The sequence below is a fragment of the Octopus sinensis genome, linkage group LG1 (assembly GCF_006345805.1).
Source record: "Octopus sinensis linkage group LG1, ASM634580v1, whole genome shotgun sequence".
NCBI classification, from domain to species: Eukaryota; Metazoa; Mollusca; class Cephalopoda; order Octopoda; family Octopodidae; genus Octopus; species Octopus sinensis.
In genome coordinates this window covers 187480205-187498044 of record NC_042997.1, presented here as the reverse complement: position 1 = coordinate 187498044, position 17840 = coordinate 187480205, and the positions used below count along the sequence as shown (strand labels likewise).

General features: G+C 33.7%; 1 protein-coding gene across 2 annotated transcripts in view; it reads right to left on the bottom strand.

Moving 5' to 3' along the window:
• The window catches only part of LOC115211898 (discoidin domain-containing receptor 2), a 107953-nt gene extending 93871 nt beyond the window's left edge, over positions 1-14082 (bottom strand). For both annotated transcript variants that reach the window (XM_029780646.2, XM_029780654.1), the window contains exons 1-2: positions 13969-14082; positions 4733-4874 (exon numbers count right to left, since the gene is read on the bottom strand). In XM_029780646.2, coding sequence (XP_029636506.1) covers positions 4733-4874; positions 13969-14051 — 225 coding nt within the window. In that variant the 5' untranslated portion in view covers positions 14052-14082. The remainder of the gene's footprint in view (positions 1-4732; positions 4875-13968) is intronic.
• Between the last annotated feature and the right edge of the window lie 3758 nt (positions 14083-17840).

The following is a 17840-nucleotide window of genomic DNA, read 5'->3' as shown; positions in this document are numbered from 1 at the left end:
AACAAATAAAAAAATCACTATTATTAAAGATCAAGGTTGAAGCATAAATTCACAAGAGACCCCTTTTTTTTAACCAATTCCGGTTTTTAGCCATGGTTACAGCAATAATAATGTTAGGCACAAATAGAAATTGATGTGAATCCAAGAAATCACCAGGCAAAATACAGAGAGACCACCAAATTAGCATTTTTAACATGTAAAACCATGTTTGTTTTCAATTTTAAATAGAAAAATACAAAATGTTTTATGTGAGGCAAACAACTTGCCAACATAATAATTTGTGCTTGATTTAGTTGAAAGAAACAAACCACTTTCCTAAATCTACCATATTTCACTACCGCACACAGTAGCAGTATTGTTACAAAAGATTATTGGCAAAGTTTCAATTGATATATAAAACTGCCACTATTTATACTTTGTGTAAACATTGCTGTAAACTTAACCAGTCATAATAATTCAACCCTACCTATATATATTATATCTCTGAATTATCTAATATCTAGAGTGGATTTATAATATGGGTTAGTGAAATATTAGTATTTGATTTCATTAACACAAAAAAAAAAAAAAATGGAATAGCATAACAGGATTTTAAACATTCCCTGAATCAACTATCTCTACTATACATCTGATTATAAGTGAAGTAACAGACTGATAAATTCACCTATTCTAATGATGCCATACCTATTCTAAGGAAGCCAACAAGGCAGCCTTTGTATTCTTACCTGACCTACTAGAAATAGTTGGCATAGCTCTTTCAAATCATACCTACCAACTTAAAAAAGGACACATTGATAGCAACAACTATCAATTTAAATGTAATGAAACTCAATAATGAATGAACAATAATTTTAAAAGAAAAAATGTAAGCTTAATGAATATTTAATAAAGATATTTCATGTACAACATTATTCTTTCATATAAATGGCTTCCATGGAAGAACGGTTAGATTGATTTAATGGATTATTATTTAATTTACATATTCTTTTTAAGTAATATAAATTAGTAAAACCTACTTGAGAAGTTTAATAGAGAATAGTTTGTAGAATTAGCTTTTAGAATGTAATGTTATATTAACAGTAACACCACAGTAAAAGTGTTGTGTATTATGCAAAAATATTTACTGGATTCTCAACTCTTATTATGGACCAATAATGCTTTCTAAATTTTTATTAATATTTTGATATCAAGTGTAGCTTTCTTCATTTTATTGTTGATGTTGGTATTTAACAATTTGTCTTTATTATAACTGCCTTTGTTATTTGATCATGAATAAAAGAGTGTGTGTGCAGTACATGTGTATGTGTGTGTGTGTATGTAAATATCCCTCACACAAGTGGGGCATAAGGGCAGAGTAAGCTATCTTAAAATGAAATTTGGAAATATACTTCATTCTAGTTTTAGTTCCAGTTAAGGTTGACGAGCTGGCAGAAACGTTAGCACGCCGGGCAAAATGCTTAGCGGTATTTCGTCTGTTGTTACGTTGTGAGTTCAAATTCCGCTGAGGTTGACTTTGCCTTTCATCCTTTCGGGGTCGATAAATTAAATACCAGTTCCGCACTGGGGTCGATGTAATTGACTTAATACCTATGTCTGTTCTTGTTTGTCCCCTCTATGTTTAACCCCTTGTGGGTAATAAAGAAATAGGTAATGAGGTTGAAAATGTTACATACACCAGAAACCAGCCAATCTAGAGTCTATTCTTTATGTGTCCCAGTTTTCTTGAACTCAAAAGTGAAATAAATGGAGAAACATGACCAGGTTCTAAAAGTATTAACTCAGACAGAAGAAAATGAAAGTAGAGAGTACTGTGATGTGAAAAACCAGCAGAGAAGTGCCATCCTTAGCACAAGCTTCTAACAATAGGGAATACATGCAGATCAAGGGTTCTCAACCGGTTTTTACCTATGGACCCCTTTGATTACTATTTTATTCTGGTAGACCACCATAGCTATTTGACATTTAACCCTTTAGCATTTGAACCAGCCATACCTGGCCAAAATATTCTACCGGTTCTCATCTTGAAACTAACCAGATCTGGCCTCCCACACTTACCTTACAATATTATTCTAAAAATAAATAATCACATCATTGAAATCTCAAAGCTACAAGGTAATGCATGACTAATGCATATCAATGTGAATAAATAAGCAATACATTTGGCTAAGGAATCTGAATGCTGAAGGGGAAAAAAATTAGTTTTATAGAAACTTCTTTCAAAATTCCTATTCTGTTTTCCACACATTAATTTGTGTAGTTTGAATTATGTAAACTGTTAGAGAAAGAAACTTAGCTGTTTCTTGCAATACATACCAATACATATATCTACTCTCTTTTACTTGTTTCAGTCATTTGACTGTGGCCATGCTGGAGCACCGCCTTTAGTTGATCAAATCGACCCCGGGACTTATTCTTTGTAAGCTCAGTACTTATTCTATCGGTCTCTTTTGCTGAACCACTAAGTGACAGGGATGTAAACACACCAGCATCGGTTGTCAAGCAATGCTAGAGGGACAAACACAGACACACAAACATATATATATATATATATATATATATATATATATATATATATATATACACATATATACGACAGGCTTCTTTCAGTTTCCGTCTACCAAATCCACTCACAAGGCATTGGTTGGCCCGAGGCTATAGCAGAAGACACTTGCCCAAGATGCCACACAGTGGGACTGAACCCGGAACCATGTGGTTGGTAAGCAAATTACTTACCACACAGCCACTCCTGTGCCTAAAGCAAAATTTTTTTCAGGGGCCCTTAAAATACTATTTGTGGATCCCCAACTTTCTATTTTGTTACGTGGCCCGGACCCCGGTTGAGAACCAGCGATGTAGATAAAATATCCTGCTATAGTCCAGCAGCATGAAGCTGGTAATGCTGAATGAAGTTAACTATTTCATGGGAGACTAGATTCCAAGAAGATTTCAAGTAGAAAGTAAGGATGAAAGAATTAGTCACAAACCTTGAAGACAATGGCTGCTTCAGAAAGGAAGGGAAAGGAAGATAGCAATAATATAACAGCAGCAAAAAGAATATCCAGTCAGCAATAAATATGACAGTAGCTGGAGACCTAACTGTTGTAGATGGGTGGCTGATCACCTTCTGCTGTTCTACTATCTTAAAGATGTTTTATGTTAAGGGATAAAACATCTGATGTTGATGAACCTAGCTGATGACTCCAGCAGTAAACTGCATACTAACATAGTTTATATATATTTGTGTGTGTGTGTGTGTGTGTGTATGTTAGTGAGAGAGAGAGAGAGAGAGAGAGAGAGAACATAATTAGAAGAGAAATAAATGAGAAATGCCACAACAGAGAGAGAGACTGAGATGACACTTTGTATCACATGACAAAGACAGAAATTACCATGATGTTATTCTTTTTTTAGTCTTATGTTTTTTATGATGAAGGTGTGTGGCCAGGGAGTCAGGCTCACAACTATAAAGTCATAGGTTCAATTTCTGGACTGAGCAGCACATTGCATCCTTGAGCAAGTCTTATTACTTCACACTGCTTCAATTTACTCAGTTGAAAACGAGCACCAGCTAATTGCTATTGCAGATCCCTCTCTCCAGTTATCACATCATTGATATTCCACTGAGACATGGCTGGGAAGGGTAAGAGGGTGTTTACCTCTGCTCACAAGCACTAAAACAATTAGTGAAAGCAAGATACACACTACCAGGTCATACTCACTCACAAGTGATGACTAAGCAATGTTTTTTTTAGGCTCTGCTCTAGGATGACCTTAAAAATCTAACATGTTCAAAATACCTACTATATAATATTCTGAAAAAAAAAAATTGTAAGAGTGACAAAAGTTTAAATAAATTAAGCCTCAGTGCAGGTAACCTGTCCAAGGAGAACAGATATTTGGAATAAAAGCATTGATACAATTTCAAGAAAACTCTCAAGTATCACCACCTCGTGCTGGTAGCACAATAAAATATGTCCAGATCAGGCTCTGAAGTGTTTATCAAGGGGAAGGATAGCCTGCCATAAAAATGACAAGCTAAAAACATGACAAACACAATAAAGGTGAACTGATGATCTTTATTGCTGGGTGTGTTAAATGATGAAGGACTGTGATGAGTGCTTGATAACTGCATGTCTGTTTTACTATGCTAGCATAGTAAAACACATCAAATAATAATTTCTAACGAAGGTACAAGGGAAGAATTAATTGGTTAAACCAAACCCAGTATGTGAGTGGTACTTTTATTGACCTCAGAAGGATGAAAGGTAAAGTTAATCATGCGAGGATTTGAACTCAAAATGTAAAGAGCTTGAAGTACTTCAAAGCATTTTGTCTGATATTTGAATGATTCTGTAAAGTGGTTGGTGTTAAGAAGGGCATCCAGCCATAGAAACCATGACAAAGCAGGCATTGAAGCATGATGCAGTCCTTGGATCCAGTCAAACCATCCAATCTATACCAGCAAGGAACATGGACATAGAATGATGATGACGATGATGATTTCAATGCTTTTAAAAAAGTCCTTTATCCTACGTTTAAAAAATTCCCCAATTACTCTTTCAATAATCAAAAATTTCAAAAATGAGAAATTACCTGTACTAAATCTGAACCTGTATCACACTATGTTAGATTTTCAAAAGATTGTGTTTAGCAATTCATTTTTCAAATAGAATAAGAATGAACATTTGCTTCAAATATAAAAAAAAAGTGGACAAATAAAACTAATTCTTACTTTGCCATTTCCAAATCTGCCCTGAGTTTCAACATCTGTAATGACATATAATTCTCCTAAGTTAATTTGTAAATATTCATATGTATCCTTAGTGATTACATTTTTTGGACACCAAGCTCCACCATTCTTCTCTGTGCGAATTCTGAAAAAAAGAAAAAAAGAAACAAATGTTGAAAATAGAAAATTTTAAAATAAAAATATAGATAAAAGTAGAGGTGTAAAACAAAATTGTAATGAGTTTATGTCTTGACAGGCACATATTTTTTTAAGAGCAATCATAGAATACTAGAATAAAAATTGTGGGTTTAAATCTCAATGCACATGCCTGGCTTGGCTATTCATGAACTAAGGAACATTCTAATGACAATCTTACAGTCATTGATCATGTGGTTTCTTTACCTTGAGACCAACTAACAAATAAAAAAAAAATTCTTCAAAGAAACCAAGTAAGTTTATTTACATTAATGTTTCTTAACCAGGGTCCTGTGAAAGAGTAATAAGGGCTCCATGGGATATAACAAATAAGCAAATTATATGAAAATACCTTTTTGAGTTGCTTTTGTGCTAAATTCTATATTAATTATGTGATTCCAAGTTCAGTCCCACTGCATGGTACCTGGGATAATTGTCTTCTATAGCCCTGGTCCGACCAAAGCCTAGTGAATGGATTTGGTAGAAAGAAACTGAAAGAAGCCTGACACACAAACACACATATATATGTGTGTCTTTGCATTTGTGTTTGTCCCCACCAACCAGTGTTGGTTTCTTTTCATCCCTGTAACTTAGCTCAGCATAAGAGATCAACAGAATAAGTGTTAGGCTTAAAACGAAGAAAATATACTGGGGTCAATTCGTTTGATTAAAACACTTCAGCATGGCCACATTCCAATGACTGAAACAAGTGAAAGATAAACGATGCAAGGTATATTCCCTAAAGTGGGGAAATCTTGGCATCTTTAGGTAGTAAGGAGACTACAGGAAAATGATCCCTTAATAGGGAATTGTTGGGAAATTTATTCTTAAGCAAGGTCTTAGTTGATATGAAATTTCTCAAACCTTCTTTGTGACATTTGCTGGATTTTTAATCATCAAACCTCCCAAAGACAGTTTTACAATTTGTTTAACATGTTATGAAATTTAATTTCATGAAAAGAAGGTTTATAAAGATATATAATAATTTTTAATTAAGGAGTCCCCCACACATGGAATGTATTTCAAAAGTACCTCAGAGTAAAAAAAATGGGGAAAGCTGGTTTATATAAATATATATTTTATATATTGTTTGGTAAAGTAAGCCAATAATATATTCCCATGAATCTGTAAACTTAGGTAAACGAAAACAGACATCTCAAGGATGGGTTTTTAGCCTCCTAAAGTCAACTAAGTGGAAAGGATAAAATAGAAATGCTTTGAGGTGAATGTGAGAGGGAGGAAAGAGAGAGAATAATATGAACTCACTGCCCAAAACAGTCATTACCATGTGGAAGTTAAAGGATGAAAAAATATCTAGCAATGGCCAACAACTTTACTTCTATTAAAGTAGCAAGACTTAAAAGTGGCTATTAAGAAGAAAATGCATGGCATGGAAAACAAAAAAATAAAAATAAATCTTTTAGAAGTGGGCTGGAGAGCAATTTGGATATCAAGCAATGGAAATGGAATTGAGAACCATGAAGAATATTTATTCTAATTGCTTTGATAGGAAGCAAGAACTGCCTCTACCAAGCATAAAAGAAATTGCATGGCAGAGGGGTTAAAGGTTAGAGAAACTAACTAAAAGGGACACTAAATCAAATATTGCTGGAGTATGAATTCCTTGATAAATATTGATAAATTCCAAGGAAGAAAGGTCTCAAAAATTTGTATTTGTGTATGTGTGTGTGTGTGTGCCTTTAAATTAGTTTACATAGCATTTAATAAGAGTCAAGGGAAACACAGTAATAAAGATGTTTATCACAAGATAGGGGAGCTTGGAGTAGAGGGGAGGAGTATGTCCGTCTTGAAGATATGGACCCCCACTTGCCACTGAACATCTAATAACTAAGTTAGTAGAAAACTTCAAAACAGTGTCTACATCTGTTGGTAAAGAAGAAAGTTTGAGAACTGATGGGATGGAATTGTTTATCACAATGAGGAAATTGTAAATCAAAAGAAAGAGGGGAGGCAAATTGACAGAATCTTAGAGACACAGCAAAATGAAAGTAATAGGATATCTGAAGAATCCATTGATGCAGATTAGCAGATTAGAATAAATGTGATGTAAATGTGATAGATTTGAAACCCAAAACTATCTACATTAGTACCCTGTACCTATTAGATTTCCTTTGGTGTTCCTATTCCCCACCCACCTGATCTTCTATGTTATGTTCCCCTTTAAGAGTTAAGAAAAGTATAAAAGTAAGAAAGAAACATTAAGTTATGAAGTTCAATTATTGTTACCAGAATTTAAATGTTTCGAAAAATTTAAAATTTTACATTTGTAACAGATAGTGGAAGTTATAACAAGGCTGCTTGGCAACTCTCTTGCCAGGAGATCATTAATGAATAATATTCTCAAAGAAGTATAAAACACAATGGAAAGAAGTTGCAAAATGTTCATACTGTATATAGCATTTTTAGTGAACTAGTTTAAACACCATGTTTGAATCTTGAAATGATTTATAATTGATAAAAATATATTTTAATTATAAATATGACATTTTCATAGAAAAAATGTCATATGGTTTCATAAATAGGATGTAAATGTAAAAGAAATCAATATGAAGCATTCTACTATTTTCCATAATTTCATATAGGAACAATATTCTATAAAATACTGTTAACAATAGGAACAAAAAAAAAAAAGAAACAAGCTTCCAGGTTCAGTTTCATAAATTAGTCTTCATAGAAGTTGCATAATCATTAAAAAGGTTATTTCTCAGTCAGTTCATTATCCTTTCTACTGGAATCAATGTTGATAAGTTTCTCATACAGCAATACATCAATATCGGTTTTTCAAAGAATTTCAGATGTATCTAAAAAAAAATATCCCTATTATCACAAGAATTGCTCTTAAATAAGATTCTTTCAATCTATACTTGTTATTTGAATTCAACATTAGCATCTATATTATAGGTTAAATATTGATTCTTAACTTTGGCACAAGATCAAAAAAATTGCAGGGAAGGAATAAAGACAATCAAATTGATCTTATTCCTAGTGCTTATTTTATTGACCTAACAGTGAGAAAACGGCAAAGCCAAAACTGATGGGATTTGAACCTAAAGATATTTTTAACTGGTTAGCCTAAAGCAATACCCACATACTTTACATGCATTCATTTCTAGACTTTTAAGATTCGACTTCCTTCATAATTTAAATATTAGAAGGTAGCAAACAACATTCTTTAACTAAAAGCAAATAGTCTTGGAATTTTAAAAATAGATGGAAGCAAAGAGACATCTAACTGGTCATTGGTATAAAAACAGTACAATATATGTGTGTGTGTGTGTGGTTGATGAAGAAATTTACATCATTATCTAGATGCCTTGAGTTAAATTCTGTCATATGACATCTTTGACAATTATCCTCTATCATTGCCTTGTGACAGCTCAAGTTTTGTTAGTGAAATGGTGTAGACCCAAACTGTGTGGAAGCTTGTCAAATGAACTGTACCTGAAAATCAAAAGGTCAGCCTTCTCACACAGTAACATGCTGAATCTGAGGATTGTGTTAAGGGTCTAAGAGTCAGTGGAATCCTTAGCCATTTGCACTATAATTCACTAAGTAAGTAGTCCAGTTGATCAAACAATTGGAATACTCATCATTAAAACCAATGGAGTGTGAGTGCATTCACGGTGTACATCTGTAAATTTATGTGTTTGACTGTATGACACATGCGTACACACATAGTAGAGAATATGGAAAATTCTAAAAAGATGTGAAGTTTTAAATTCAAAATTGACATAACTCCCCTTACTGTGTTCTTTCAATACTAAGGCTTTAATATGGCAATTTTGTAGTTTTTTTCCTCTTTAATTCTAAGATTTACTTAAAAAATCCTCTCTTTTTTTCCCCCTTACCTCTGACTACCTCTGTTTTATTCTCATCCTTTACAGTCATTAAAATAGTTGTGGTTGATTGTTTGTTGATCTTGGAACAAGTCAATTAAACCTTGGCTCTAATAAATATAATGATATTGAAATCTAATAATGTACAATCAGCTAAAGTATTACCTAAAATTAAAGTAATTATTTGCAGTTTCATAGAAATGATTCATATTTTCAAAACATTTTTCATATCATTATCATTATAGCAATTTATTCAACAAACTATACAAAGAGCTAGTATTTTTCTGTATTGAATTGAATTTTCAATAACTAGCATCACTGAATGCAGATTTAATTTTAATGTGTTTTTCTGTCAATAATATAAAGAAATAGTGTCCCAGTGTTCACTTAATTTATCAGATAGTTGGCTGACATATATAAAGAAGACAACAGCTTAACTTTCTGACATCCTGGTCATCAACATGGTATTTCAGTACTCTGCACAACTACAATACAATTCTCATAATTTGATATGCTACTAAGAAAAATCAATCACATCTTAATAGATTCATTCTAGTTTTCCAAGTTTGATGGGGGTTTATCAACTTTAAGTTATTATCATTAGCAGTATGATGAAAACTAGCTGCACAAACAAAACTACATGCCACTTTTAATCACCTAAGAATTTACCCTTTGCGTAATTTTAATTCAGTTTTAGAATATTCCAATACAAGCAAGTCAGAAAGCAAGTAAAAATATTTTTAAAAAAGCTAGGAATGAAAAGAAACAAAAATAAATCCTCTTTTTTTCTGTTTTTTTCATTCCTTAATCAAATTTAACTTTCAGTTCAGAATTGCTTAAGCCTCTATGACTATAGAAAATCTTTGTCAATTTAATGTTATTACTTTCTCTTTGTCCAAGGAAATTCCAAGTGAGAGAAAGAATATGATACAAAGAAAGCAAAAGTAGCAAATGTACAAGAAACCTTATTTTTTTTCTCATTTTTCTGGAAAGAAAGGAGATGGAATTCAACTGCATTCTTCCTTGCTATTGATTAAATTGCTTACAATCCTTTCTTAATTAGGGGAAATATTGATTTTTTTTTTCTCTCCCCAACCTTCCTCCATACTTTAAAGATTTCGTTAAAACTGTCATCTTTGTGCCTAACTGTTTACTGCCCAATAATAATAATAATAAAAAGAAGAAGAAGCAAAAGAAGAACAACAACAAATATGATGCAGGAGATTGAAGGGACTACTTTATACGTATGGATTTGTGTATGTATCTCAGTGTATAAAGAAACATTAGCAGAGTGGAACAGAATGCATTTGCTTTTGTTTTACTTCTCCTCTTTGGAATGTTAAATCAATTTCTTTAAATGATTTCTAAATATATAGTTACCCTTTTTCTCATTGTTTTTATAATTTCTGAATATACAAGAATACACAGCTTCAGAATTGATTTTACTCAATATATTTAATTTATTCATGTTTCAAGTGACCATTTATGAAGCTATCTTGAGAATAAAATTAAAATTAATGAAGCATAAAAAAAAGAATACAATTCCTAACCCATTTTATTCAGTTGGAGTATTTTAATTAACGAAAACATTTTAGGTTTGCTGACAAAGATTTCATCATCTGGCACAGGAACCAGAGCATAGTCTGAAAAATTCAATTATATTTTCAATTGCCTGCAAACCTTCTGAATCTCAGCAGGGAAGCCAAAATATTAGCCTAAAAGAAATGGAAGTTACAAGCGCAAGCAAGGAACACTTGCATATAGTTTTATATCTGGCAAAGGCTATAATTTAATCTAACTGTTCAATACAAATTAATGAATACAGAGAAAAATAACAGAAAATTTCATCTTCATTAGCTTCTATTTAATATGTGTATGTATAAAATATATACACATGCATACATGTATATACATACATACACATGCAGACACACATATATGCAGTATACATATATATAAAACACACATACACATGCATATATATACACATGCAGACACACATATATGCAGTATACATATATATAATACACACATACACATGCATATATATACACATGCATATATATACACATGCAGACACACATATATGCAGTATACATATATATAATACACACATACACATGCATATATATATATATATATATATAGGTAGAGAGAGAGAGAGAGAGAGAGAGAGAGAGAGAGAGAGAGAGAGAGAGAGAGAGATAACAAAATACATGCACATACACTTGTATGTATGTATACATTCATACTTTATCTGTGCATATCTGGGTTTTAGAATAGGTATGTTACGTCCCTGGATATTATATAAAGTTGCTAATAAAATTGGCGAGTGGAAGGGCATCCAAACTAAAAAACACTGCATCAGAAAATCTGCCCAATCCCATTCCAGGATAGAGAAGTGGACATGTACTATAGGCACAAGGCCTGAAATTTGGTAGGAGGAATGCAGTCGATTACACTGAACCCAGAGCTCATTGATCCCAAAAGGATGAAAGGCAATGTCAACCTTCGCAAAATTTGAACTCAGATTGTACAGATAAATAAAATGTTAAGCAGTTTGCCCAGCATACCAATGATTCCGCCAACTACTTTATGATGATATGTGGTAATCACCATCATTTTAACATGGGTCAGACAAAACATACATCTCATTTGGTATTGTACATTTTGTCTTTCTCTTTCACTTGTATCCCAGTTCTTTATTTTCTTCTCTTTCATAAAGAGTTTAGTCATAGTCTGATACTTATTCTACTAGTTTCTTTTGCAAAACCACTAAGTTACAGGGATATAAACAAACCAACACTGGTTGTCAAGTGGTAGTGGGAGACAAACACAGACACACTCACACACACGACAGGCTTCTTTCAGTTTCACAAGGTTTTGGTCAGCCCGGGTTAACATTAAAAACACTTGACCAAGGGGCCATGCAGTGGGACTGAACCTAGAGCCATGTAGTTGGAAAGTGAACTTCTTAACCATTTATCCATCCTTCTTTTTTTTTTCTCTCTCTCCTCCATAGATGTACATACATGCCTACACACACACACACACAATGAGAATTGATATAACTATACTGAAATGCTAACAAATAATACATTAGAAGAATTTTCTGAAAGTGTTGAAAATATGCTAAGTGTGAGTGAGCAGCATTGGAATAGTTAATATTTCTTTGATGAATAATATATGAACACTGATTTACAAATCCTGTTAAATCAATAAATGAAGAGATAGTATGTTACATTATTTGATTAAAATAGCTAAAACATTGCTATGATATAGTAACAATTTAGGGTAAATGCTAAATAACTGATCAATAATTTTTGGTTCTTTTAAATAAGTGTCAATGAATATTTCTGATATATTCCTTTGTTTAATTAGTAATATCAGATTTAATTAAGAATGAGTTTTTGTTAAGTACAACATTTTCTCAGATCAATATTAACACCGAATTGATGTCATATTTGTGTAAGTGTGCTGTTTCAATGAAGCTGATGTATTTATATATTTCTATCATACTGATAATGTTTATCAACAATCAGTTATGAAATTTATAGTAACCCTCCAGGATTTTAGTGATATTAATAAAAGTTTTAAAATGTTTATTACATTTTACTTATTCACCAACTAGTATGCATTTCATAATGCATTCAGTTCCAGTATATTAGAATGTTTTACTGATTGAAAAGAAATGAGAGACAAAGGAAAAACTCACAGTAGAACACTTTATTACATATTGTACATGTTCATATATGTATGCATATGTATATACACAGTATATATTAAATTGTGGAGGCGCAATGGCCCGGTGGTTAGGGCAGTGGACTCATGGTCGGAGGATTGCAGTTTCAATTCCCAGACCAGGTGTTGTGTGTGTTTATTGAGTGAAAACACCTAAAAGCTCCACGAGGCTCCGGCAGGGGGTGGTAGCAACCCCTGTTGTACTCTTTCACCCCAACTTTCTCTCACTCTTTCTTCCGGTTTCTTGAGTAACGCTGCGACGGACTGGCGTCCTGTCCAGCTGGGGAGAACACATATGCCACAGAAACCGGGAAACCGAGCCCATGAGCCTGGCTAGGCTTGAAAAGGGCAACGTTTTTTATATATTAAATTATGAAGTAAAAGCAGCTCTAGTAAAGTAAACATTATTGATCATAAAGGTGAATAAACAAAACATATGGCGATTTGACGTCTATGTTTAGCATTAGGTGTCCACTTTAATGGTCATTCCTATGTAACACACATATATACATATTCATACACACACACACACACACACACACACATATATGTATATATATATGAAGACCCCCCCCCCTGATCGTGACTGACCATAGGATTGCACCTAGAAAGTTACCCTCCCAGGTACAAGTCCTGGCAAGGTTGTTTTTATGGAAGACCAGCAGTTGCCCATGCATACCAGCCTCCCCTCTCCACGCCACAAGTGTTATCCAAGGGAAAGGCAAAGGCTGATACATCTTGGCACCAGTGACATCACAACTTATTTCTACAGCTGAGTGAACTGGAGCAACATGAAATAAAGTGTCTTGCTCAAGAACACAACAGGCAGCCTGGCCCAGGATTGGAACTCACAACCTCATGATCGTAAGCTTGACGCTGTAACCACTGAGCCATGCGTCTTCACACACATATATATGTATATGTACATATATATATGAATGTGAACACAAACAATATCTCGTAAATAAAGTCTATATATATTACAAACACAAAGATCACAAAGTGGATTAAATTAGTTTGTTGTGAGCAGTTTGATGTTTTGATGAAGGGCCTAACTTGAAATGTCAACTTCTCTTTCACTTCACAGCAAACTCGTTCCACTTTGTAAAGGTTTTGGAGAAATATTTGCTATACACATACACACACTAAAATTCTCTTACCAAAACCATTATTGTTTAAACAATGTTTTTCTTTTTTCTTGTTTGAATTATTTTTTTAAGTTTAAAATTATGGTGACATTAATATGCTAATTTTGCTGTGAGTTTCATCTTTCTTCAACTGGAAAGTTTTTAAAGTTTTTAAGATATAATCTAATATATAATACAGTTCAAATATTACTTTCTGAGTCCAACATATTTTCTCAGTTTGGGTACAATTAATTAAAAATATATTATACATTCTAAGTATCAAGATATATATATATGTATATAGTGTACTTCTACCTACCGAGCATTTATTGGTCCCACAGTATCTTCATCATAGGAAGAGCTGGCAACAATTGCAGTGTCTGGTATTTCCATTGTCTGCATACCTAATGCATCACGACATTTTTCTACAAAAAATAAAATTAATAAATTAAGTAAGCAGAAAATTTTAAAATTTACAAATATATTTTCATATACACACAAACAATAAGTCAAGGCATAGTGTTGTTATGTGTTGTTATGTTTTCTGTTCAGTTGGAAAGAAACATTACATAAATTCCAAATCTGTAAGTTAAATACTTTTAGTAAAACAAATTTTCAACAGAAAATGTGTCATGCGATATTTTTTCCAATAATTACTCAAAAATTTCTGATAAGTAACAAATTTACAATGTTGGTACAAAGTCACAAATTCTGAAAGAAATGTGTAGTTAACTTTATTCAATCCTAAACTTGACTTGTACTTATTTCTTTACTGCCCACAAGGGGCTGGCTACACACAGAAGGGACAAATAAAGACAGACAAATGGATTAAGTCGATTATATCAACCCCAGTGCATAACTTGTACTTATTTAATCGACCCCGAAAGAATGAAAGGCAAAGTTGACCTAAGCGGAATTTGAACTCAGAACATAGCGGTAGACGAAATACCGCTAAGCATTTCACCCGGCATGCTAACGATTCTACCAGCTTGCCGCCTTTTGGCTTGTACTTATTCTATTGACATTGGAAGACTTAAAGCAAAGTCACCATGTTGAAATGAGAACTAAGACTTAGCAAAGCAGAGTAAAATATTTTGTTCAGCACCCTGTTTTTCTGCCATGTTCCCACAAATTTTTGTAGCATTATTGCTCCTATGCTGTATTCAAAAGTGTTAGAAGCTACAACAATCACCGCTGCAGGATCAAAATGAGCCAGTGACAAATCCAACATTTATATTTTTTTAATATCATCAAACATCTTTTGACAATTAGTTGACCAATTCCACTTCACATCCTTTTTTAGCAAATTATTTAGTGGAGCTCTCAATTCATGCAGTTTTGGTGTATAATTTTGATAATAATTTGTTAGACCTAGAAAAGCTTGTAAAGTCATTATAGAGGAGGCATATTTTTAATTGCATCTGCCCTCAGCGGGTCCGGCCATCATCCATTCCTGTTGATAATTTGTCCTAAATATTTAATTTTAGTTAAAAAAATTCACATTTTTCTTCACTCAGTGTGAAACCATAATCTCTTACTATTTCAAAAACACACTTTACATGCTCGACGTGCTGATCATGAGATTCACTTTTAATCATCCAGGTATGGAATTGTGAATTCAATCTGCTAACATTGCATCCATAACCTGTTGAAAAATTGCAAGTGTGACCTTTAGACCAAATGAGTATTATACAATACTACAGAACTGGGTAGGCACCAACTGTCTCCACTTGATGTATTCCCAAATACTCTGCCAACAACTGTTACCAATCCAAAACAACTCACATTGAACTATAACAACTTTTCTATAATTTCCTCCGACTCCATGAACTCACAAATGACACCTTTCAACTTACTGTGATTTCTCTCTCTATCTTTCAGTCAAACACGCTGCTACTTATACGAGTTCAGCTAGTCCATTCTCACAGGGGGGTGTCATGATTCTCACCATAACATTGACTGTATGCCTGAGAAAAATTGTTTCATCCTGAGGCAAATGATCAATTTTATAAATGTAAGATTTCTCTTTTCCTCATGGTATATAAAAGCTTATCCAAACTCAAGAATTTCATAATATAACCTTTGCTTATACGGGCTAACACAACTTTCCTCAAATTCTGTTACTAAAAAGTTAAGGCTGTCTCATCCATAACTTATCTGTAAACAACCTTCACTACTGTGATTTTGTTGTTTTCATCCAAATGTAGACAAACACAACATCCTATGTGACAGACTTGAATAATAGTTCAGAGATGTCCTTCTCAACAAGAAGCCAATGGTAGTCTGGTTAACCCACGAATAAAGAATACACACATATGTATTAAACTATTGACTTTTAATTAATATTTACAAATAATCATCATGTAGGAAATAAAAAATAATGGGTAAGGTACATTTTAGAAGAGATTCTAATTTATTACCAAGTAGTTTAAAATTTTTCACATTCAGGCATAGCTGAATGGTTAACAAGTTCTTTTTGCAGCTTTAAGGTTCCAGGGTTCAATCCCACTGCGCAATACTTTGGGTAAGTTTTCTGCCATAGCCTGGGGTTCACACACAAACACACAAATACATGAGCACACAATTCTTCCATTGGTGTTGTAGTGTTTGGATTGCATTGGTGAAAACATGCTGTTGATCAAAAAAGCCATCAACAGCAGGTATGACATCATCATAACTGTGATACAGATACTCAGCCAAGTGGTTTTTCATGTTAGGGTACAGATGATAGATGGAATCAAATTACAAGAATAGAGAGGGTGATCAACCAGTTCAAAGCTACAGTCATGCACAGCAGTCATTGAAAGCCAGAACTTGTGTGCTGGAGCATTGTCCTGATGAAACAAGACCCTTTCTGTTAGTTTTCCTGGGCATTTGATCTTGAAAGCCTTTCATAACTGCCTCAGCAAGTTCGCATAGTGCTCTCTATTGATCGTGTGACCTTTTTGAAGCTAGTCAATAAACACAATGCCTTTTGTATCCCAAAAAACAGAAGCCATCACCTTCCCTGCAGATGAAGTGTACTTGGCCTTCTTTGCAGCAGGTGAGGAAGGATGTTTCTACTCCATAGATTGTCTCTGGCTCAAACTGATGAAGCCAACACTAATCCTGGGTTAGGAAATGTTTAAGGAAACCAGCAGGATTTGCCTTAAACAATGTCAGATTTTCCCATGGTGTGATCAGCCTGGTGTATCACTGAACAAAAACCCTCATCATGCTGAGTTCATTGTGCAAAATATTCTCAACTCTCTCATGGAAAAGCTAATAGCATTGGCTATTTAATTTATAGTTAAATGGCTGTCATCCATCACCATGTGGTGAACACAATCAAGGTTTTCTTACATGATGGCAGTTGCAGGACGTGCAGACCTTGCATCATCTTCAGAACCCTCTCTTACCATCCTAAATTCAGCTGCCCACTTTTGCACCATTGACAAAGCTGGAGCATCATCCCCTAATGTAGCAACCATGTCAGCATGAATGTCAATGGGGGCTAAACCCTTTTTCCGTAGCTACTTGATAACACCACGATGCCAAATTTTGTCGATTTTCAAGAGAAGTTGCTACTAGTTATAAGTCTCTTTTGAACAGTCAGATGTTAGTTTATCTGGAGAAAAACAACGCAGTAACTATTCCTGGTGACAAGAAGGGCACCCAGCAATAGAGAAGCTATTACTTCTGACCCATGGGTATTAAAATGAAGATGGTGATAGTGAAATTATGATAATGTGCGTATATCATTCCCCAAAGTATATCGTGAGAACTGGTGCTTTACAAACTAAAACTCTGGTGATATTTGTTCTAAACTGTATTACAAATGCACCATTGTCATTCTCACTGCCAGAAATGCAGTGAACCAAGTATTATTAGTGTGTTGGAAACTTATGACACTATTATTTGTGCACCAATTCAATTACAATATAAAATGTATGAATAAATAAAACTGAACCAGTCAAACAATGGATGCTTTGATAAGCTGTATCCCCTTTAGTTTTAGATTCTATTCTCTTCATGGCAACTGAACTTAAACTGCACATGTTAAGAGACATATAATATGATAAAATCAAGCGACTCAATGAAGAGCTGATGTACTAATTTGCATACACATGCACACACAGAGGAAAACCAATTAATCCAAGTTTGAGAAGGAAAACAAAGGCGAGATAATCAAATAAGTGGAATAGCTGATTT